The 23,722-nt window shown below is 38.8% G+C and overlaps 1 protein-coding gene across 4 annotated transcripts in view; it reads right to left on the bottom strand.

Moving 5' to 3' along the window:
- The window catches only part of PPHLN1 (periphilin 1), a 141,235-nt gene that overhangs the window by 59,919 nt on the left and 57,594 nt on the right, over nt 1-23,722 (bottom strand). For 3 of the 4 annotated variants that reach the window (XM_056117890.1, XM_056117891.1, XM_056117894.1), the window contains 3 exons: nt 21,278-21,486; nt 8,749-8,805; nt 5,602-5,681 (listed from right to left, as the gene is read on the bottom strand). In XM_056117890.1, the coding sequence (XP_055973865.1) occupies nt 5,602-5,681; nt 8,749-8,805; nt 21,278-21,486 (346 nt within the window). The remainder of the gene's footprint in view (nt 1-5,601; nt 5,682-8,748; nt 8,806-21,277; nt 21,487-23,722) is intronic. The other variant, XM_056117893.1, reaches the window with a different exon arrangement.

Here is a 23,722-nt window from a genome sequence, read left to right as displayed (position 1 = left end):
ATCCAGAGACTATGAAATAAAGCTCCCATAGGAGAGTGACACAGAATGTCCTGAAGCACACAACTGGGAATGACCTCTTGCCCACTGATGTACCAAAAGTAGCACGCATTTGTTTAGGTTTAAAACACGTATGTTTGTAATCTCTTATACAAGGGCTTAAATGGCTCCAGGGTGAAATACAACAATCTTCACACACTTTCCATTTATGGTGGTGGGAAGGTGCACTGTGGTGGGATTGGTGTCTGAATATTATCTGTAATGAACTATTCTGAACAATTTTATAAAAATAAAATAACACTCTTTGTCCCCCAAACTGTGCTGATCTTCTCCCAAACCCAGGTCAGTTCATCCACCGGTACTCAAACCTGGGACTTGGATTTCTCCCTGCAAGCCCCCCAGGCGTCCTCCCGGACGCTGGGAGAAAAGCAGCCCTGAGCCTCTGCCTCTTCGTCCCCCAGCTGTGCTGATCTTCTCCAAAACCCAGGTGAGTTCAACCATGTACCTCATGGTGTTTTACTAATAAAAATTAAAATAAATAAATAAATAACATTAAAAAAACATTAATTCCTAAGGATATACGCACACCTACATTCATCATTGCATTTAGTATACATTAGTACACTTGACTATTAGTATAATAGCCAATTATAACAGTACAATTAATATTATTCTAGTACTTGGCTATTAATATAATAGCCAAGATATGAAAACAACCCAGATACCCAACTATAGATGGACCAAGAAGCTGTATTCCATACATACAATGGAATACTCTGCAGCTCTAAAAAAGACACAGAAAAGAACAAAATTATGCAATTTTCAGCAAATGAATGGCACTAGAAGATATCATGCTGAGTGAAGACAGAAGGAAAGGGACGTAGGGTATGGTGCCGCCAACAAGTCAGTCTGTACCTCTGAGGCGAGTGCATCAACAGCCTGATGGTGCCTTCAGACTTCTAGATACCTCAAAATTGCTGCTGTGCCTTTGGCCAGACCCCAAAAACTTGGGGCCAAGTTTACCAAGAAAGTAAACAGCCAAAAGTTAGGTATGTGGGAGACATACCCAGAAACCACATCCGGTTCAGCTATATAATTGGAGGCAAGGCCTCTCTGGTTCCTGATCAAACAGCTTAATGGCCATGATCCCAGAGACTCAGAAACAAATCTCGAAACCCAGTGGCTTCTGGCAGAAATGAGTCCGGTCTTCACAGTAGTTTATCAGTGCCGGGCTACCCGAGGGGTAGGCCTTGGCCTGTTCCCCCTGGCGGCTTTGTGGCCATAATCCTTCAGAGGTTATTGGACAGTCAGGTTTGGGCCCACAGTGACAAGGCACATGAGGCCTCACAGGATGGGGGTGGAGCCAGCCCATCCCTCCCCACCCCAACAAGACCCCGGGTCACTGCCCACAAAGGGCCTCTTGGGCTCCTAATCAAGCTGCTTAATGACCATGATCCCGGAGACTCAGGAACAAATCAAAGAACCCAGCAGGTTTGGGCAGAAATTCCTCAGATTTAATTGTTAAAATTTCGGAATTCCAAAATCGCACGACCACTAGTGCAGCCATGCAATATCATATGTTATTCATAACCAGCAACAGAAAACAAATTGTCTATGGCTGCCTTTTCGGCAGATCTGAGTGCTGGGGTAAAATCCCAAATAATAATGGTGGGTCTGGTGTCAAAATATTGAATGTAATCAAAGTAGAGAGATAGTATTGTGGGAATCATCTTCCCCACAGGTAGGGGGAGAGGGAGGGATGGGGGGTATACTGGAGTTTTTGGTGGTGGAGAATGGGCACTAATGAAGGGACGGGTGTTTCATCATTGTATGACCGAGACTTAAACCTGAAAGCTTCTATAACTGCTCTCACGGTGATTCAATAATTAAATTTATAAAAAAGAAAAAAAAAACAGTAAGGTGGCGTTCATGCCCAAATGAATCAGCCTAATCAATGGCTGAATAAACAGCAATACTCCTACATAAAAAAAAAAAAGAAGGAAAGGGACATATGCAGAATAATCTATTATGTGAAACTTAAAGATACACATTGTGGGTATGGTACAGTCAGTAGGTCAATCTGTACCAGTGAGGCGAGTGCATCAGCAGCCTGATGGTGCCGTCAGACTTTCAGATACCCCAAAATTGCTACTGTGCCTTTGGCCAGACCCCAAAAACTTGGGGCAAAATTTACCAAGAAAATAAATAGCCAAAAGTTAGGTATGTGGGAGAGACACCACAAACCACTTCCAGCTCAGCTATATAATTAGAGGCATGGCCTCGCTGGTTTCTGATCAAACTGCTTAACAGCCATGATCCCAGGGACTCAGAAACAAATCTTGGAACCCAACGGCTTTTGTCAGAAATGCATCCTGTTCCTGCAGTAGATTACTGGCGCTGGGCCTCCCCAGATGGGAATAGGTTTCATGCCTTGGCCTGTTCCCCCTGGTGACCCAGTGGCCATCATCCTCCAGAGGCCACTGGACAATCAGGTTTGGGCCTGCAGTGACGAGACATGTAGGGCCTCACGGGATGGGGGTAGATCCGGCCCTTTCCTCCCCACCCCAATGAGACCCCGAGTCACCTCCCACGAACGGCCTCTCTGGCTCCTGTTCAAGCTGCTTAACGGCCATGATCCCAGATACTTAGAAACAAATCTCAGAACCCAGTGGCTTTTGGCAGAAATGCGTCCAGACCCACAGTAGGTTACTGTCACCGGGCCACTCCAGGGGAGAAAAGGTGCTGTCCCTTTGCCTGTTCCCCCTAGGCGGCTCGGTGGCTGCCATCCTTCAGAGACCATTGGACAATCAGGTTTGGGCTCTCAGTGTCGAGACACCTGGGGCCTCACAGGATGGAGGTGGAGCTGGCATTTTCCTCCCCACCCCAAAGAGACCCCGAGTCACCGCCCACAAATGGCATCTCTGGCTCTTGATCAAGCTGCTTAAGGATCATGATCCCAAAGACTCAGAAACAAATCTCGGAACCCAGCAGCTTATGCCCGGACCCCGTAGTAGGTTACTGTCACCGGGCCACATCAGGGGGGAAAGGGTGCTGCCCCTCTGCCTGCTCCCCCTAGGCGGCTTGGTGGCCACCATCCTCCAGAGGCCACTGGGCAGTCAGGTTTGGGTCCGCAGTGATGAGAAACACGGGACCTCATGGGATGGGGGTGGAGCCAGCCTTTTCCTCCTCGTCCCAAAGAGACCCCAGGTCACTGCTCATAAACGGCCTTTCTTTCTCCTGATAAAGCTGCTTAACAGCTATGATCCCAGAGACTCAGGAACAAATCTCGGAACCCAGCAGGTTTGGGCAGAAATCCCTCCAGATTTATGTGTTAAAATTTCAGAATTCCAAAATTGTATGACCACTACTGCAGCCACACGACATCATGTTATTTATAACCAGCAATAGAAAACAAATTGTCTACTGTTGCCTTTTAGCATATCTGAGTGTTGGGGTAAAAATCCCAAATAATAATGGTGGGTCTGGTGTCAAAATATTGAATGTAATCAAAGTAGAGAGAGAGTAATGTAAAAATCATCTAATCATCTGCCCCACAGGTAGGGGGAGGGTGTGGGATGGGGCTATACTGGAATTTTTGGTGGTGGAGAATGGGCACTGGTGAAGAATGGGTGTTTCATTGTATGACCGAGACTTAAACCTGAAAGCTTTGTAACTGCTCTCACAGTGATTCAATAAATAAAATTATAAAAAAATAAATAAAGATACACATCAACATCGCAACAAAAGCCCAAAGAAAACATAACACAGAACTGTTCCAAAAAATTGAATTCGGAAGCTGAGGGATGAGAGAAAGAAATACTGGGGCCCTTGGGGAGGGGGATAAATGGGTTCACTGGTGATTTTTTGTGTTACTGGAATTATGTTGATGAGAAACATTGTATACTGTACTGTAGAACTGTCCTCCCTTTGTTCATTGATTTGTTCTAGAGGGCCAGTAACATCTCCATTGTGAGACTTGTAACCGTGTTTTGCGTATTGAATACATCAAGGGGAGCTTGCCTGGATTGGCCGTACTGGTGAGATACTCTTGGTAGCTTGCCGGGTTCAACAAAATAAATAACTAAAATTTTAGGCTTCTGCTCATACTCCACTCCACAAACACTTTTAATGAAAAAATTACTGAAAAATGACCTAGATACTTTGTACAATGACTTTGTAGCCTCTCAATTGACAAAAGGTTCAAGACAAAATGTCATCTGAACAGTTTTCTTTTCCAATTTGAATGCCTTTAATTTTTTCTTGACTAACTGCTCTGTCTGGAACTTCCAGTAGTATGGTTACAAGCTGTGAAATTAAGCATATACCATGCCTGCCTAACATCTGACATACCTGGGTCTATTACATGACTACATGACCTTAAGTTTTCAGCTGTTTCACATTTGAGTACTCTATCAGCTGCAGACTATTCATATGGCCTTTATTGAGTTATATTCCTTCTATATCCTGTTAGCCTAGAGTTGTTTTCCTAAACAGAAATATAATTTTGCCTAATAGTTTTCCTGTGTCCACTGAGATGGCGACATAAATTTCCTCCATTTCACTTATAGGGTATATCACATTGATTTATGAGTACTGAATCATACTTGCATTTGTTAAACAAATCGTAGTCAGTCGTTTTCACTCTGCTCTTGAATCTGGCTTGAAAGTATTTTGTTGAAAGTTCTGTTTCTATTTTCATCTGAGATTTTTTTCTTCTCTAGTAGCGTCCTTGTCTGGTTTTAGCATCTGAATAATGCTGAACTTGTAAGATGATTGTGTGTTCACTTCTTTTTTTTTTTGCATGAATATGTGAGTATTTTTTTTAACAGTTGGAAAATTCATCCATAAAATAACTTGTCAAAATATATTAACTTCTGAGCTTTTTATATATATTGGGAGTGTGGATGTGCATATATATAATGTATGTGTGTGTATACTTATACACATACACATACAGATATACATACACACACATACACACACACTTACGTCACGAGATTCCTGTATGAGTTAATAAGAAGAAAATACTCAATATCCTTACACTAGCACATGACGGGGCAAATGGAGACATTACTGGCTCCCGTTCGAGCAAATTGATAATTAACAGGAAATCAAGTGATCAAGTGACTCAATATCCAGAATTCCAAGAGTTAACAAATTTTAGGCTTCTGCCTACCCCACTCCACAAATAAAAGCACAGTCTATCCATTACTTATCATCTAAGCATCCATTCCTCCCTGGTTCCTCAAGAGAAAAAAAGGATATAGTGAATAGTAATATTAGCATAACTCAAGCTTCCTAAGAACACTGCTTATTTACTGTTTGCCACGTTTGAAGTTTCTGTTACCTAAAATTCAAGTCCTCAAATGTAGCCAATTACTGACATTTGAAAAACAATAACAAATTGTCTATAATTGATGGTGGTTATATCCACCAAACCCCATATTGTCTCCCCAAGCACTGCCACCAGTGAGTGATGCATAGATCCTCAAACACAGAGCCAAGGTAAGTCCTGAGCACCACCCGGTAAGCCCAAGCCCCCACCCATCCCTGTGCATTTTACTTTCTACTTCCTCTTTAAATTAATTTTTTAATACAACAAACCTTTGATGAAGAAACAGCTAAAGAACTTGAGGGTGAGGTGTCTCTTGATGTTTTCAAAGACTGAACAGGTCTCTCTTTACCTATATAAGAAAATAGAAAAGGCAATTTTCTAGCTCATTTGTTTTTTTTATTAAAATTTTTCTTGTTTTCAATTAAAGTAATTTTGTAATTGAATAAACAAGAAAGAGTCATACAGAACAAATACCTTCATTACATTGTTAAATCTTTTAATACCAAAATCTACCTAACTCATTGTATGGACACATAAAAAATGCAAACAGCAGCACCGAAGAACATCATATAGGTGATTTAAATCACACATAATGCTAGTTAGCAAGCACAGAATCAATGCGAAGAAATGAGACATAGAAGATAGCTTGAAATCTTAAATCTTAAATACTGTTTCTTCCACATTCCTAGAATTCTTATACAATAAAAATCCAAAAACCAAAAAGAACCAGCTACTTCATCAGTAAGTACGAGAAAAAGGCTTGTAGGATATTTAGCAGATACTCTTTGAAATGTTCGGCAATTTGAATTTTTAAATAAATAAATAAATAAAACTAGAAATGTATTATTTACAGAACTAAGCCAATGTCTAGTTTAAATGAATACCCAAATATTGTTATATGACAGCATTGTAGCACTGTCCTCCCGTTGTTCATTGATTTGCTCAAGCGGGCACCAGTAACATCTCACAACGAATTGTGAGACTTGTTATTACTGTTTTTGGCATATCAAATACGTCACGGGTAGCTTGCCAGGCTTTGCTGTGTGGGCGAGATTCTCTCGGTAGCTTGCTGGGCTCTCCGAGAGGGGCGGAGGAATTGGATGCGGGTCAGCTGCTTACAAGGCAGACACCCTACCCACTGTGCTATCGCTCCAGCCCTGTTATATGGTTAAAAAAAAAGAAAAGAAAACGCAGGATCTTTAGTCAGGAGAGGCATTCAAGTAAACCATTTTTTCAATTAACTTGAGCCAACATGTTGATTTAAGGACCACTACATAAGTCAGTTCAACAACAAAAATATTTAAATATGACCATAAAAATAACTTAATTGTTACTGTTATCTATTAAAATATATATTCAACTTTTTTTCATTCCTCCCTGGTTAGTCAAAGGAGTTAGTCCTTTTTGGGTTTTAGGCCATGTCTGGCAGTGTTCAGGGGTTACTCCTGGCTCTGCATTCAAGATACACTTGTGATAGTGCTTAGGGGACCACACAGAATGCCTGGAAGCAAACCCGGGTGAGCTTGTACAAGGCAAGTGCTTTGCCCACTGTACTATTGCTCTGACCCCTCTTCAACTCTTAATTGCTACAGAAACTGATATAATTAATTATGTGGAAGAGGAAAAAAAATGAGGCATTACATTTAAGGAACTAAGAAACTGATGAAAATTACCGAATGAATTTGAATCAGGAAAGCAGCTGAGAGCAAAAGCAGAAACAAAAGGACCTTAATATTGAACCAGAGGCAGCATCAATCCAAACCCGTAGGCTTTCTAATCTGGTCAAGATCACTGAGGGCTGGGAGGTTCAAAATTCTCCCATAACCTAGAGCAGATATAACAGTTCTTTCCTGTGTCCCACAGACCCAGAATGTCTTCACACTTCCCTCCCTCCCACCAGAGACATGAATAATGTATGAATACATTTTTGACTGCCACAAGTGAGAGACTGTCACTGGCACAGAGTAAGCAGAGGGTAGCGATGCTACTAAACATCTTAGAAAAATGCTCATTATAACCCATCATAACAAACATAGCTGCAAATGTCCATAGCGCTGAAGCTGAGGATTCCTGCTCCAAATCAATATTCAAACTCTGAACCTGTAATAGTCTTAAATCGAGAATTTGGGCAACCTGTTTACGTGTTTCTGTGAGGAGGGCACAGTACACCGTGCTCAGGGGCTGTCCCCATCATGTTCAGGGAAACATACAATGATGGGGATCAAAACCAAAGCTCACATATGCAGAGCATGCACTTCAACTCTCTGAGACATCTACCTGGCTTAGAACTGTAGAATCTTTTTATTTAGAGAACCATTAAGAGGCTTTCACATCAAATAACTGTTAAGATTCTAGCAAATCTTAAAATTAAAAGGGAAAACAGTATCATCACTACATACTCTAATGACAAAGAATAGGTGGTTAATTTAATCATCCCCTGCTGTATTCATTACATGCTGTAAATTCCACATCGTGTTATAACAATAGAGCATTCCTGTCTCTAGTGAATTGTTTACACATGGTAAATTCCACATCATTCTATCTGCCTGTTCAACTGTACCTAATGGTCTTAGAGGATCGAGGTGTCACAGCTTACAAATTTTTTAATTCCCAGGGTCTACCTGGCTCAAACTCTTTCAGAAAAGAGGCACTAGAAAATTAGCAAAATCATTTTTCTATCCCAACACGTATCACTGCCCTCAGCCTACTCAGATAAACAGTTCTTCGAAAATGAGAAGCTGTCTGGCATGTTCTGCTAATTAAGGGATAATTAAATAATAAGAGATCAATTCTGGCACAAAGACATAGGGAAAAAAATGTTCACAAATAGCTGTTAATCTCTAGATACTCCCTTTAGTACTAAGATTCAATCCTAGAGGCATGCCAGTAAAGTGCCCAAATTGCATGGTCTATTTTGAATGTTTAGCTACTTGAAGGCTAATTTTAGAACTTTTCAACCAGTCTTAGTGTTCAGAAGGTAGGGATAAGGTGGTTTATTATGTATCCATTATATTTTTATGCATTTACATACATGCATGTGTGTCTATATATATGTGTGTGTATATATATATTATGTTGCATGAAGGCAAGGGATAGGAGAGAAGCAAAGAATTAAAAGGAATGATTCAGATAGCAGCAAAAAGAGCATATATAGGTAAATTAAAATACCTTGATCCTCTGTCGAATTCAATCTGGCAACAACTTAATTATTTTCTAGATCTCAATGTCCTGAAGATGAATGGCTAGCACAACCAACTCACACAATCCTTAAAGTCCTACAACCTAGTTCTATTGATGTTCATCTGATTCTGACAATGAACTATTAGAGAGGTTGTACTTTTCCCATTTCCAAGATATCTACTGATCCAAGTCCCCACCCTTCACAATCCCAAATCAAAATCTAGCTCAAAACTCACCTCTTTCTGGCTTTCCTTCATTCTGTCGTTTGTAGGAGGCACCATCACGCATGGACTCTAGGGAAAGGTGGGCAGGGAGGAATTAACACCAGCACCTCAGTGCCCAGTGTGAACAAGAGAAGAACGCAGAAGTAAAAGTGATGAGAACAGGAGCTTCCAAGCGCTCGCTGGAAACCCTAAACTATGTCCGCTCTCAAGGTTAGCTGCCAGAGAAACCACCACGGAAGAAGAAACAGAGAGAGACAATCCAAAACCTACTGGCTCCAATGATAAAACTGGCCAAGAATAGATTGGGAGGATCATAAGATAACAAAATCACAGACAAGGATCAAGTGTAGCATCATTATATGTACCCTATTCTAATCTCCACAAAGCTGACATTCAAATAATTTGCTGAAGAAAAGACCCCCAAAAATCCAGTCTCCAATAGAAATAAAGAATACTGGAAAGGTGTCCTTGGCTTGGGCGCAGAAGGGCAAACTCTAAGGAGTCATCCGTAAGCCAGAAAGATAGAACAATGAGCTGAGCATTTGCCTTAAACACAGCCAAACTGGGCTTAATCCCTGGCACCCCAAAGACCCCCAAACCCACCAGGAGCGATTCCTGAGCAGAGCCAGGAGTGAGCTCTAAGCATGGAGGGTGTGGAGCTCCCCACAAAAGTAATTCCAACTAGCCCTAGTATTAAATCATGCTAATTACTTTGGTCTAGCTCTTTAGTAAAATTTGGCTTTATTTTTAAATGAATTTTTCTTATAAACAAATCTATAAACAACTTAGTGTAACCTCTAATTATCCTGTATTTAAACGCTTCTAAGAATCTTGCTAGCTTCCTTACCTGCAAGCTCTGAATTACGCATACAGACTAGTTTGGAAATAGCCTAAGTGAATTAGTGAAATAGCCAGGGAATCCCACAGCTTTCCAATAACACTCCTTAACATTTGCTTCACATTTTTCCAGTGTAAATACCCCCAAATGTAAATTTAATTGTGTGGATTCTCCCCATCCACACTTGTTTTAGCACAGTCAGCACTTCTGAATTTAAAAAAATCTTTTCAGGGTTTGGAAAGTTACTTTTAATTGGCTTTACATACACAGAAAGAATTCCAGCACCAAAGGCTTCCCTGAGCACCATGCCAAGAACAGCTCCTGACCGCTGCCAAGAGTAGACCCCAAACAAAGCACAAAGTTTCAACAAAGATAGCACAGGAATATTGTCCCCCTACTTTTGTAAAAAACGCTACTGAAGATATAGTATCTGTCTCTTATTATTTACCTATCATATAGAGGGGGTTGAGGTGTGAAAACTTGCTCCTAGGGCCAAAGAGAGTATATAGCACTTGCTTCACAGCCTACCTGGATTCAACCCCCAGCACCTCATATGGTCGCCTGAGCTTCATCAGGATTGATTTCTAAGTGTAGAGCCAGGAGAAAGCCCTGAGCAACGCCAGGTGTGGCCCAACATAAAACAAAGCTTGTTCCTCCTAAAACAGCTAAGTACATTATGAATTTCATTCCCCCTTTCATAGTTCATTTCTAACAGCTCTTAAGGGCCTTATCAATGGACATTTAATCCATACAGCATTAATCTATTCTTTAATAGCACTATTTCCCATGTATATAAATTCTTCATTCGTTTATAGAATCCTGTTTTATTCAGTTTTTTACTCAAGTTCCTTGTAGATCAAGAGATCACAACAGTGGTATTTTAGAGGAATACCTGGAATCTGGCATGGCTCTAGTAAGAGTTTTCACACTCTTCCAAACTATATGTTCAGTGACTCCACATCAAAGACTGAAATTAGCAATGGGATTTATATCCATTTCATGAAAGTCACAATTACAGGGGCCAGAGAGATAGTATAGCAGGCCGAACTTGCACACAGCCAACCTTGGTTTTAGTCCCAAGCACCCTGACTACAGAATTTGGAATAAATTCTAATCCCTGAGCACCACCAGGTATGGCCAAAAAACCCAAACCTAAACAAAATGGAAAAGTCACAGGGGCGGAGCAATAGTACAGTGGGTAGAACTCTTGCCTAGCACACAGTCGACCTGGGTGCTATCCCAGGCATAAGCTCCCAGAGACTTCCAGGATCGATCCCTAAGCACAGCCCAGTGTAGTCCAAAAACAAGAATTTGCAACTACATTCCCCTCACCCCAATTTACGAACATACACTGAGTACAACTTGGAGAAATTTTGACTGAATTTATTTGGATTGCAAATTTCTGGGGATCTGTAGGAATTATCATATTTCTAAGTATGTTAAACAGACCAGAATTATTCAAAATATTCTAACAGTTAAAAAATTACTCAGTTGAACTCAGGTCAAATGGCAGAACCATAAACAAATGAGTGGTTAGTTTAAATTTTTAAATTTTTTTATACTTCAAGTAATATGATCACAATAATATTAAAGTTTATGGTATTGATGGACAAATCACTGCATACTATCACCAAATCTGTCCAAGATCATCAATGACAAACTGGTTTAAACAAAACTTAATAATTTTTAAAATATTAAAGACCGTTTTAATTACTCCAGTTACCAGTGATCTGTTATATTAGAACTAAGTTATTTTCCCTCTTAATAAGTAATCAGTAATTCATAAACAAGTTTTTCTTAGCATTTTGTCATTTGCTTTTTATTGCTGCTTCTGTGTATGTTCCCCTACATTCTCCTAACTATACCTTTCTTTTTCTTCTTTGTTATTCTCTGCTCAATGTGAATATCCAATCCTTTTGCTCTGCTAGTCTTACAGGACTGCATGATGAACACAATTCATCAAATCAACTAATTTCACTTGTCTCCCTATTTCACTTTTTAAAAGTGTTATTAATTTATCATCATTATTATTTACCCCCCGTGGAGTATTCAATATGCCAAAAACAGTAACAACAAGTCTCACAATGGAGACGTTACTGGTACCTGCTTGAGCAAATCGATGAACAACAGGATGATAGTACTATAGTGCTATTATATACCTCATCCTTTCCTTATGATGATGATGATGACCAGAGAAGGCCACACATTCAGTTGCAGTGTTCACAAACTTTTATTAATGATGTTTGAACACAACTTTGCAGTCCTTCAGAAACCAACTCTTGTGGCACCAGGGATACCAAAGACAGTAGCACCAGGGATACCAAAGACAGTAGCACTGCGATGGTACTCAGTACATAAAGAGGTGTTGGAGAGCTGAATTTGCAGTCGCACATTTTCAAGGCAGGCAGGTGCTCTAAGCTATCTCCACCTCCACAATCACCTCCACATATCTAGCAGGATACTCTTCCTCACATATTTAACCATTAGTTCAAATTCATCTCAGACTTGATCTAACTAAGAAAGCTCTGCTTGAAAACAGAGCAAAAAGATCTCACATATTCCTGCTTTTGGTTTGATTTATCGAAAATGATTTCCTAAACAGAATGAAGAAAAGAAAGCAAGGAGAAAAATAGTGAAGGTGGCAGTATGGAAGTCAAATAGCAAAGTCAAAATATTGGTGAGTGAAATTGAGAGAAAGAAAATAAAGATGAATTTCAAACACTTATTTCATAGAATCCTATGGAGGTAAAATCAAAGCTGGAGAAGAAACTAAGTGTACCAATAAACATTTAGAAGTCTGTAAGAACTAAAGGAGGTGGTGCATATACAGATTTCTTTTAATGTTATTTATTTTGGTTTTAGGGCCTCATCTGGGAGTGCTGAGGACATACTCCTAGCTCCTTGCTTAGGCATCACTCTGGTGGGATTTGAGTGATCATATGGGGACCCAGGAATCGAACCCAGCTCAGCCACATGCAAGGCAAGCTCCTAATTCACTGTACTATAGCCCTGCTCCCTGGAGCATATAATTTGTGTGCAGGAGCTATGCCTGGGTTTGATGAATGGCATCATGTGGTAGCCTGGATGTGGTCAAAAATAAATAAATAAAAAGAATTTTCCCCATGATTCTTTAAAACACTGTCACTGTTCTCCCATTGTTCATTGACTTGCTCGAGCGGGCCCAGTATTGTCTCCATTGTGACAACAGTTTCTGTGTTTGGCATATCAAATACATCAAGGGTAGCCTGCCAGGCTTTGCCATGCGGGCACGGCAAGCTACTGAGAGTATCTCGCCCACACGGCAAAGCCTGGCAGGCTACCCGTGATGTATTCGTATAACAAACACAGTAACAAGTCTCACAATGTTACTGGGCCTGCTCGAGCAAATCGATGAACAACGGGAGGACAGTGACAGTGACAGTGATACCTGCTTCCTGAAGTGTTTTACAAATCACGAATCACGACCATCCTGTTATTCGTCAATTGCCTCGAGCAGGCCCCAGTAACGTCTCCATCATCCAATATAATCCATGAGATTATATTCAAGGCGCTTTAGGAGAATGGGACCCATCATTGTTACTGGTATTTGGCATATTGGGTACACCATGGGGAGTTTGCCAGACTCTGCTGTGTGGTGCCAGACTCTGCCATGTGGGTGTTTCACAAAAGCAATAATAAATCTAGCCAGACACATTATAGTGCCTGACATACAGAAACAAAATAGATACTTATAAATGAAAGTCTTATCAATAAACAAATGTCATAACACAGGTGCTACATTCATTTCTTTAACAGCTGGAGCTTTTAAAAAAAAATTAAGACATGAAACAATAGAGATACCATAGCACTGTAGCACTGTCCTCCTGTTGTTCATCGATTTGCTCGAGTGGGCCCAGTAACATCTCCATTGTGAGACTTGTTACTGTGTTTGACATATTGAATACAACACGGGTAGCTTGCCAGGCTTTGCCATGCGAGCGAGATACTCTCAGTAGCTTGCCGGGCTCTCCAAGAGCGACGGAGGAACTGAACCTGGCTCGGCTGTGCTGGCTGCAAAAAGCAAATGCCCTACCACTGTGCTATTGCTCCAGCCCATACACATGCTAAAAAGGCTATATTCCATAGTTGCTAAATAAATAATTTATTTTTAAATTTTTGGAATACAAAATTAGTGCTCTAGATTAGAAAAAGCAAGATTTGGGGAGATATGCAAGATGTAAAATAGAAAAGGGAAATCACAAGAAAAATTCTCCTGTAAGAAGATACATAGACAACAGGTGGAGAAAAAGGGGTAGAAAAACTTTTGCAACTCCTCTGCTTCCCCAAAATAATCAGCTTTAGAAATATTATCTAGAAATCTTTGAAAATGCACTTTTGAATTCTCCTTTAAAAGCAAATGAGCTCAGGTCGAACCTCACCCATGAGTGAATCTGCAGAAAACCCAGTTATGCAGGATTTGTGACGGAAAACTTCAGGTTCAATGTAACTGGGAACAGTGGACCTCCCCACATCTCACTCTTTTTCAGCAACTTGGCAGTCACCCCCACAAGCCACCTCTGGCTCAGCAATGGCCACAATCCAGAGACTAACCAACAATAAATCTCTCAGAAGAGAGCACAGAACGATACACCATAGCCATGTCTCCAGACCCCGTGCCAGGCTGTTTCATTCAAGGAAACCCAGAGGGGGGCAGGTGAGGTCCATCCCCACGCCAAGGGAGCAAACACCGGCAGCCAAAAACCTCCAGAACTCAATCACTTCCATACTCATGGCGGTTCTCCAAACACTTGGACAAGCCTCACCCATGAGTGAACCTATTCCTGGACACGACATCTCATACTTCCAAGAGTAGAATACCACATCTGATGAGGTTTAAAGTAGAAGGCAACCAATCTTAGGGGAAACTATAATTTTACAGATTATATATATGTATATATACATATATATGTATAAACACACACACACACGCACACAAGGTTGCAACATGTTAGTAATCTCTTATAGTATGGCTTAATGGCTCCTGGGTGAAATACAACAATCTTCACATACTTTCCTCTAAGAAACCTTTTTTGGATCATTTTTAGCAGAGCATTCATAACAAACAATACAAAATAAATGATTTCAGTTCTGCTTGGGGGCAAGGGTTGGGGTTCAGGATGGAAACATCTGAAATATGGTGATGGGGAGGTATAATGGTGCTGGGATTGTTTTTTAATATTAAATGTAATGAAATATTGTAAACTACTTTATAAAAAGTCCTCTTCCTAAGTGCACAAATTAACCACTAAATTCTACTGGCATTTCATAATCGAAACTGTCATGTAGATTTCCAACATTTTCACAGCCAGGTGGTCTTGTTAGAACAATAAAATACAATTTTTTTGGCATTATACTGAAGCTCAACAATGGTGTCTATCTTTCACATAAACACTTATCAAAATAGTATTTTTGCTTGTTTTGTTTTGGGGCCACACCCAGTGGTGCTAAGGGCTAACTCCCAGTTCTATGCTCAGAGATTACTTCTGGTGGTGCTCAGGGGACAATATGGGGTGCCAGGGACCAAACCCCAGTTGGCTGCATGCAATGCAAGCACCTACTTGTGGAACTACTGCTCCAGCCCCCAAAATAGTATTCTTAATTCTTGAGCATTTATAAAACATTCTGAAAGGTGTTAAGGAGCAATACATGACAATAAGAATTTTCTTTAAAATGTATCACCTATCGTTAATAATGTCTGCTGTAAAAAATAAGGGGATACTGGGTCCAAAGTTAGAACCTCAGAAAAATAACACCACCACAACAAAATAATCTTGCAAATCTTCTGTATTTATAGTATTTTGAAGCTTTCGCATAAAATGTCACATGGTCTACAGGAGGATCACTGTGGAAATGGATCATAATTAGCAAATGTTTAAAACGAATAATCAAGTATTTACATAATTATCACTTAAAATCATGATGGATTTATAAAAGCAAAGTCACACCACCAGAAGTGACTATTTCAATAGAGAAATTTGTAAGCTAAGAAATGTAAGGATTGTACTTAAGAAAGCACCTGACTACTATAAAATCCTCAAAAAGAAAGAAGACAAGATAGGGAACTCACAAATGACTGAATAACAACAATGACTATAAACAGCTAAGGTCAACAGAAAGCCCTCTAGAAGTTTCTATAGCTTGTCTCAAGCTCCTCAACAGAATTATTAATGATTAGTACAGAAACACATAAATTCTACCTCCTACGCTGATAAAACAGCTTTTTATCTGCTATTATATAAAGGATCACTAATGAGATTTTAATACTATTACAGAAGACCATGAATCACTAACTATAGTTTCACTTAATACAAAAGGACAGACTTTTAAAACAATAAATTTTTTAAATGGCTTCGGTTCAGCTACCTTGAGTCTCAGTAAAAGCCTCTTATATACTGTAATTCACAAATGAATAATTCACTTCTGACATCACAACTGAAATGGGACAAAAGAAAAATCAGGGAAACAAAAACAAGGAAGTATACATAAATAAACTTTGAAAAAAAAGAGCTTCTGATAGTACTTTTCAAATATATAAAAGGAAATATCATATGGTCACAATAGAAAAGAAATATCTTTATGGCTCCAAGAGAAACAATTAGCAATAAATAGATGTTAGAGTAAAATATTTTAATTGCTTCATAAAACACAAGTTATATAAGAAGGTAAGACTAGAAACGGAACACAGAAAGTACTTCAACAAAGAATGGGTTTAAGAAACAGAATTTGTCATCTCTACTGTCAGGATTAAAACCCTTATCCTAAACAAAAGGTATATATCAAAGTGTAAGATAAGAAAACAATGGGATTCATTTGAGAAAAGGGAGACAAAAGGAAACAAATTCCTAAGAGAAATTTATGGAGAGACATTTAGTTAGATTAGAATAAAATTAAACTTCAAATTAAAATATTATATATAACAAATAATTATAATTAGAATAATATAATAAGGGTTATGAGGCTAACCAAGACAACAAAAATTAGTAATACTAAAAATAATACTAGAATCATACTAGTAATAATACTAGTAATAATATTAGAATAGCAGCTATAATAGTACAATTGTTATAGATATAAAATTCTTAAATATAAGCATAACATAGAAACAATAGTTCAGTTTAAGATTAGTCTAAAGCAAACCAAAGTTCTTAAGATTAGCCTAAGTGCTTAAGTAAGAGAAATAATGAAGTATTCCTATAAAATATTTCATAATATTCATTTTAACATGTATGGGGGCTAGAGAGAGATAGTAAAGTGGTTAAGAAATATGCCCACACCACATGGTCCCCAGAAATTTACTGGGTACAGCCCTAAAGGCCCCCAAGCACTGCCAGGTGTGACCTTGGCCAATCCCAAGCACTACCAGAGTAGTGCAGTAATTCCATGCACCACAGGAACCGAGTAGAACTTACTTCTCTGCTGGCTGAGAATTGCTAGTAAGAGACCTCCAACCTACTGGCATTGTTTGGGATACCCCACACACACCAGAACAAAATTAACTTTAAAATACAATTATAGGGACCGGAGTGATAGCACAGCGGGTAGGGTATTTGCCTGGCATGCAACAAACCCAGGTTCCATTCCCAGCATCCCATATGGTCCCCCAAGCACCGCCAGGAGTAATTCCTGAGTGCAGAGCCAGGAGTAACCCCTGAGCATTGCTGGGTGTAACCCAAAAAGCAAAAAAAAAAAAAAAAACACCAATTACATGCACCTAAGGACATGTATGTATTCATGCAGGCTTACAAGCATAAAATGAGAAATAGCTGCGATAAAAATGTAGGAAAAAATTATTCTGTGACATACAATAGCACAGAGATATACGCTAAACAAAATGACAATTATGAAAATTAGTCCTGAAATGACTACCATGGTGAAACTACTAGTAGCACTGTAGCACTGTCCTCCCGTTGTTCATCAATTTGCTCATGCAGGAACCAGTAATGCCTACATTGTGAGACTTGTTGTTACTGTTTTTGGCATATCAAATACGCCACAGGGGGCTTGCCAGGATCTGCTGTGCAGGCGGGATACTCTCGGTAGCTTGCCAGGCTCTCGGAAAGGGATGGAGAAATTGAACTCAGGTCAGCCGTGTCAAGGCAAACGCCCTACCTGCTGTGCTATTGCTCCAGCCCAAACTACTAATAATCACTAAATTAACATTATGAATGGGTAAAAAAAATTAAGTTAAAGAATGAGTAAGAAAATCTTGAAATTCAAGAATTTTAACTTATATTTTAACTTAAAAAGTTTTAAGTTAAAGCAAAATGAGTACATAAAGGTTTAACAAAATGTTACCTATTTTTATATAAACATTTAAAATCTGTCAAAAATTTCCACATATGAAAAAAATCATTAACATTTTCCACTTAGTTAATCTAGTCTAAAAAGATAAAGAGCTCTGCTTCTTTCTCAGTCCTCCTTTTTAAAAAATGTGGTTGCTACAGATGATTTACCCTTGAGACAAGTATTCACTCTGAGTTACCTCACAGGCCACTCTGTCTTTTTTTGAAGAAAAGTAAAGTGCCATCAATATTTGTTAAATTTACTTTTAAAGGAAAGGTATCAAAAAATAAATACATGAAGCAAACATGTAAAGAGCAGTTACTTTTTGTACAGTTCAAAACAAAGTCCTTTTGTGATCTTACCTGCAATCTTATCAAGTTATTCTGAAAACTATTTATGTGAATGTAGTATAGAAGACAATTTTAATATAGCCCAAAGAGTTAAGAAATTAACCTGTTCACAAAAGTTTTTTATATTTGACCCTATTTTTTTTAATTTTTAACAAGACTTTTTTTTCCTTAAATAATTTTACTTTCGAAACCAAATGAACTTAAATAAACATGAAGGTATCAACAAAGTAATATGCTCAATTCCATTTATACTATATCTTAGTCTCCAAACAATCCTTGTTATCTTTTCATCACTCCAGATATTTAAAGGTACTAGACTTAAAAGAATAGAGAAAATATATTGGAGACAAAAATAAAGGAGCACTACATTGTTGCTTCTCCACAATTAATGTCAAGAGTTTATTACAGTTTTGGCCATCAGGTCAAAAGCAGACATATCTCCCTAGAACTTCAGTTTTTTAAAGAAGAAGAAAATAAAAATAATTTGCTATTAACTATGTGATATAACTTAATAACTTCACTAAAAGCAGTGATGTATGAATCTCAAGCTTCCATTTTACTCATTTTGTTAAAGGCTTTCATTTCAAAACTTTTCCTCCACTTAATAAAATCTTATCAAAAAATTAATCAAATTCTCAATAAATTTGAATTTAACACATTAAAAAAAATCTTATGAAGGTGGCTACTGTTAGATATTTATGTCTGTACATATGAGCATGATTTACAGATGAGAGCTTGTGAGAACATAGAGATAGCAATAAGTTCTTCCCTTGCTGACTTGGGTTTTATCCCTGAACACAGAACCAGAAGTAAGAAGCCCTAAGCACAGCCAGCTGTGGCTCCCAAAAAAAGAGGGGAGAGAAGAGGGGTAGAAGAGGGAGAGGAAGAGGGACGGAGGGGGGAGGGGAAGGAAGAGAGGACACAATTTATTTTCCTGAAAGAGAGCAAGGAGGTGTGAGAGGATAGAAATAAAGCAAAAAGAAAAATATCAAACTAAACTCCACTAAAAGTAAAAACTTTTAGTTATCTGGAACGATTCCAAAAATATTTTAGCAAGAAGGCATATGTAAGTAATTGTTTTCGTTTTAAACCCTTCAAATGACATTCTTACCTCCTTCATTCACATACAGTAATCCAAAAATATTTTTCTGAGAACACTACCCCCCACCCCACCGCCCCCTTCAACCTAATTCTAAAAAAAGCGAAGACTAAATTGTTCACAGGAATCCAGCAACTGCTACAAGTGGAGACAACCTGATGATATGAAGTGATTTTATACCACTTCCAACATGCAGGAGGCAAAAATGTTAAAATAAAATTTTTATTGCTGAGATAACGGGAAAAGCTAAAGGGAAAAGGAAAAAATAGCAGACTTTTCTGATTTGTGTACTTTGGCTTACAATTTCTTTTACCTAGAAAATAGTTCTCCAATTGTAGAAACCTGAAATAAAAGATGAACCCAAATGTCATATCCTCTATATGTTCTTCCTTTCCCTCATGCAAGATTCTCTCTCACTGTGACATGGTCATGTCCTACTGACTATTTTATAATATATCAGTTACAGTTTATGCTTCATTTACATATTGATGGGCTGGAGCGATAGCACAGCGGGCAGGGCGTTCGCCTTACAAGCGGCCAACATGGCCGACCCAAGTTCGATTCCTCCGCCCCTCTCGGAGAGCCCGGCAAGCTACCGAGAATATCCAATATGCCAGACACAGTAACAACAAAGTCTCCAATGGAGACATTACTGGGCCCGCTCGAGCAAATCGACGATCAACGGGAGGGCCTTTACCTTTACCTTTACATATTGATAAAGCTGTTACTATTCATGTAAATGTATGTTTATATATGCATTCTAGAGAGAGACTATATATGCATATATATTCTATACATATGTTCTAGTTCCTTGGTCTTCCTAACACAGTAAGTACCTTGTATATAGAAAGTCACTGTCACTGTCCTGTCACTGTCCTCCTGTTGTTCATCGATTTGCTCGGGCGGGCCCAATAACATCTCCATTGTGACAATTGTTACTGTGGTTGGCATATCGAATACGCCACGGGTAGCTTGCCAGGCTTTGCTGTGCAGGCGAGATACTCTCGGTAGCTTGCCAGGCTCTCCGAGAGGGGCGGAGGAATCGAACTCAGGCCGCCCATCTTGGCCGCTTGCAAGCAAACGCCCTACCCGCCGTGCTATCGCTCCAACCCATATAGAAAGTACACAGAAATATTATTTAAATTAACTCAACTGCAAATGGTAAAGTCTAAAAAATTAATTCAGGAATACTTTATTCATAAAAGAAGTTGCTATATTTATTCTAAAACATACTGAGGGTTTCACAGAATGCCATGCATGTCCAGGCACTCCAAGTTAGAGACAAAGCAGAGATCAGAGCAAACCAAACATACCGTAAACTTTATCTCTATATCGTATAAGGCTATGGCTTAAATTTAGAAAAAGTCGCTCATCATTTCCATGAAAAACACACTATATGTGTATAATATAAGGCAGGAATAGACAACATCTAATAATAGAAGATTAAACATATCTAACTAGCCCAGGAAGTAGCAGAAAATATAGGCACATTTAACTTTCCAACATGATTATGAACACATCTCTTACATGTTGAAGAATTTTAAGTAAAATGTCACACAAACCATAATTTGAAATAGTTCTCCAAAAGGTAGACACTAAACCACATTTGGGGCTTGAAGTTCTCAAAATAAAGTTAAAAACAAACATTTACTTATATATATATATATATATATATAGAGAGAGAGAGAGAGAGAGAGAGAGGGAGAGAGAGAGAGATGTTTACAGTGTCTATAGAGCAGTATGAATCAGTATTCTATTAAAGACTGTAAAAGAAAAAAGTTGAAAGGGTCCAAGAGACTATAGTGGAAGATATTACCACTTTAGTGGTAGGTGTGTTATAGTCAATATTGTGACTATCTCTAAACATATAAATATTTAAAATCTTGGAAACCAATGTTACCTCAACAGATAATATTTTTTTAAAATACATACTTCTATGTTGAGATTGATGGAAAGAGTACGTTTTGCTTCTTTCTGGAGAATAGCTTCTACTACTGACACTGGAGCCAGATCTGCTATGTGGAGAATCTTTTCGGCCTACAGGTGATTCTCTGAAAAAAGTGTCTCTTTTATGAGGAGATCGGTCTCTCACATAATGGGAAGAGTAGAAACTTTTTCTTCTGAAGCCATCTCTCATGTCCCTTTAAAGTAAAAATAAAGTAAATTAATTATGTCCCGTACCTTACATGTATAAACAAACAACAAAAGCTCTGACTGCAAACTACTAAATTTGCCACCTGGCTTCAGAAGTCAGTACACAGCATTGTGTGAATGAAATATAATTTAGACTGTTCCTCCCACCCACAAAAATGAGCCAAATGACAAAGTACAATTATTCTAAGCTAGCATTAAATATTTTTTCTTTGTTTTTGTTTTTTGTCTTTTACTGAATCGTCGTTACAGTTACAGACTTAGATACTTTCAGATTATGTTTCAGTCAAACAATGATCGAGCACCCATACATCCACCAGTGCCCATTCTCTACTACCAATGTTCCCAGGATCCCTCCCATCACCCTCACCTTATCCCACCTTATCTCTATCTCTGTGGTAGGAACATTCCCTCTTACTCTTTCTCTCATTTTGGGTGTTATGGTTTACACTACAGGTACTAAGAGGCCATCATGTTTGGTCCTTTATCTACTTTCAGTACACATCTCCCACTCAAGTGACTCCTCCAACCATCATTTACTTAGTGGTCACTTCTCTATCCCAGCTGCCTTTTTCCCCAACACGTGAGGCCAGTTTCCAAGTCATGGAGCGATCCTCGTGGCCTTTATCTCCACTGTCCTTAGTTGTTAGTCTCCTATGTTACTTTATATTCCACAAATGAGTGCAGTCATTCTATGCCTGTCCCTCTCTTTCTGACTCTTTTCACTTAGCATGATACTCCATGTCCATCCACATTATAAGTAAATTTCATTATTTCATCTTTCCTAACAGCTGCATAAGTATTCCATGGTATAGATGTACCAAAGTTTCCTTAACTAGTCATCTGTTCTCAGACACTCGGGTTTTCTCCAGATTTTATCTATTGTAAAGAGTGCTGCAATAAACAACAAGTGCAGATGTCATTTCTACAGTATATTTTTGCATTCCCAGAATATGTTCCCAGGAGTGGTATTGCTGGGTCATATGAGAGCTCAACTTCTAGTTTTTGGAAGAATGTCCATATTGTTTTCCAAAAAGACTAGACCAGTCGGCATTGCCACCAACAATGAATGACAGTTTCTTTCTCACCGCATCTGCACCAGCACTGGTTGTTCTTGTTCTTACTGATGTGTCCCAGTTTCTGTGGTGTAAGATGGTATTTTGTTGTTGTTTTAATTTGCATTTCCCTTATAATTAGCAATGTACAGAATTTTTTCATGTGCCTTTTGGCCATTTAAATTTCTTTTGTGGAAGTTTCTGTACATTTCTTCTCCCCATTTTTGATGGGGTTGGAGGATTTTTTTCTTATACACTTCTACTGTCTTCTATATCCTGGATATTAAGCCCCTAACTAATGGATATTGGATAAATAATTTTTCACATTCCATGGGCTCTTTCTGTATTTTGGTCACTGTTTCTTCTTTTAATTTTTTTATTTTATAAGGTAGTTCAAAATATATGATTACATTTAATATTCAAACACCAATTCCACTACCATTACACCTTCCCACCACCAAATTTGGGATGTTTCCATCACAACACCGGATCCCTGTCCCAAAGCACAACCAAAATAATATATTTTGTACTATCTGTTATGAAGAACCACTGAAAATGCTTACAAAAAAGTATTCATATAGGAAACAGTGTGAAGATTGTCCTATTTTGGCAGGGGCTATTAAGACATTCTTTAGGATATCGCTAACATGTTAAAGACTGACGGAGATATATGAAAATATGTATATATGTATGTATATATATATTTTTTTTCCTCTATGATTTGCTGCCTACTATCTGAACCCCATCAAATATAGTGTGGTACTTATGAAGAATGGGTAGGGAGTGTCTGATGATGTGTCATGCAGCCTCAAATATGTTCACTTATGTGTGAGCACGTAGGGAGCAGCCTTGAGCGTGGCGACAGTTGGGTTCTGGAAGTTTCGGCTGCCGGGGCTGGGTCCCTTGGGTCAGCAAGGGCTCTCACCCGTTCCCCTCTGGGGTGCCCTAACACTGATTCTTTTAAGAAGCAGAAGCTTCTTAGTTTAATGTAATCCCATTTATATATTTGTTTCCACTTGTTTAGTCAGTGGTGTTTCTTCCTTGAAGATGCTTTGAGCTTCAATATCATGGAGGGTTCTGCCGACATTTCCCTCCATGTACCTTATGGATTCAGGTCTGTTATTGAGGTCTTTAATCCATTTGGATCTGACTTTTGTGCTTGACATTAGAC

This window comes from Sorex fumeus, unplaced genomic scaffold, assembly GCF_029834395.1.
Source record: "Sorex fumeus unplaced genomic scaffold, SorFum_2.1 ptg000036l, whole genome shotgun sequence".
Classification (NCBI taxonomy): Eukaryota; Metazoa; Chordata; class Mammalia; order Eulipotyphla; family Soricidae; genus Sorex; species Sorex fumeus.
The sequence above is the reverse complement of the archived record's forward strand: the minus strand, read 5'-3'. Positions and strand labels throughout refer to the sequence as shown.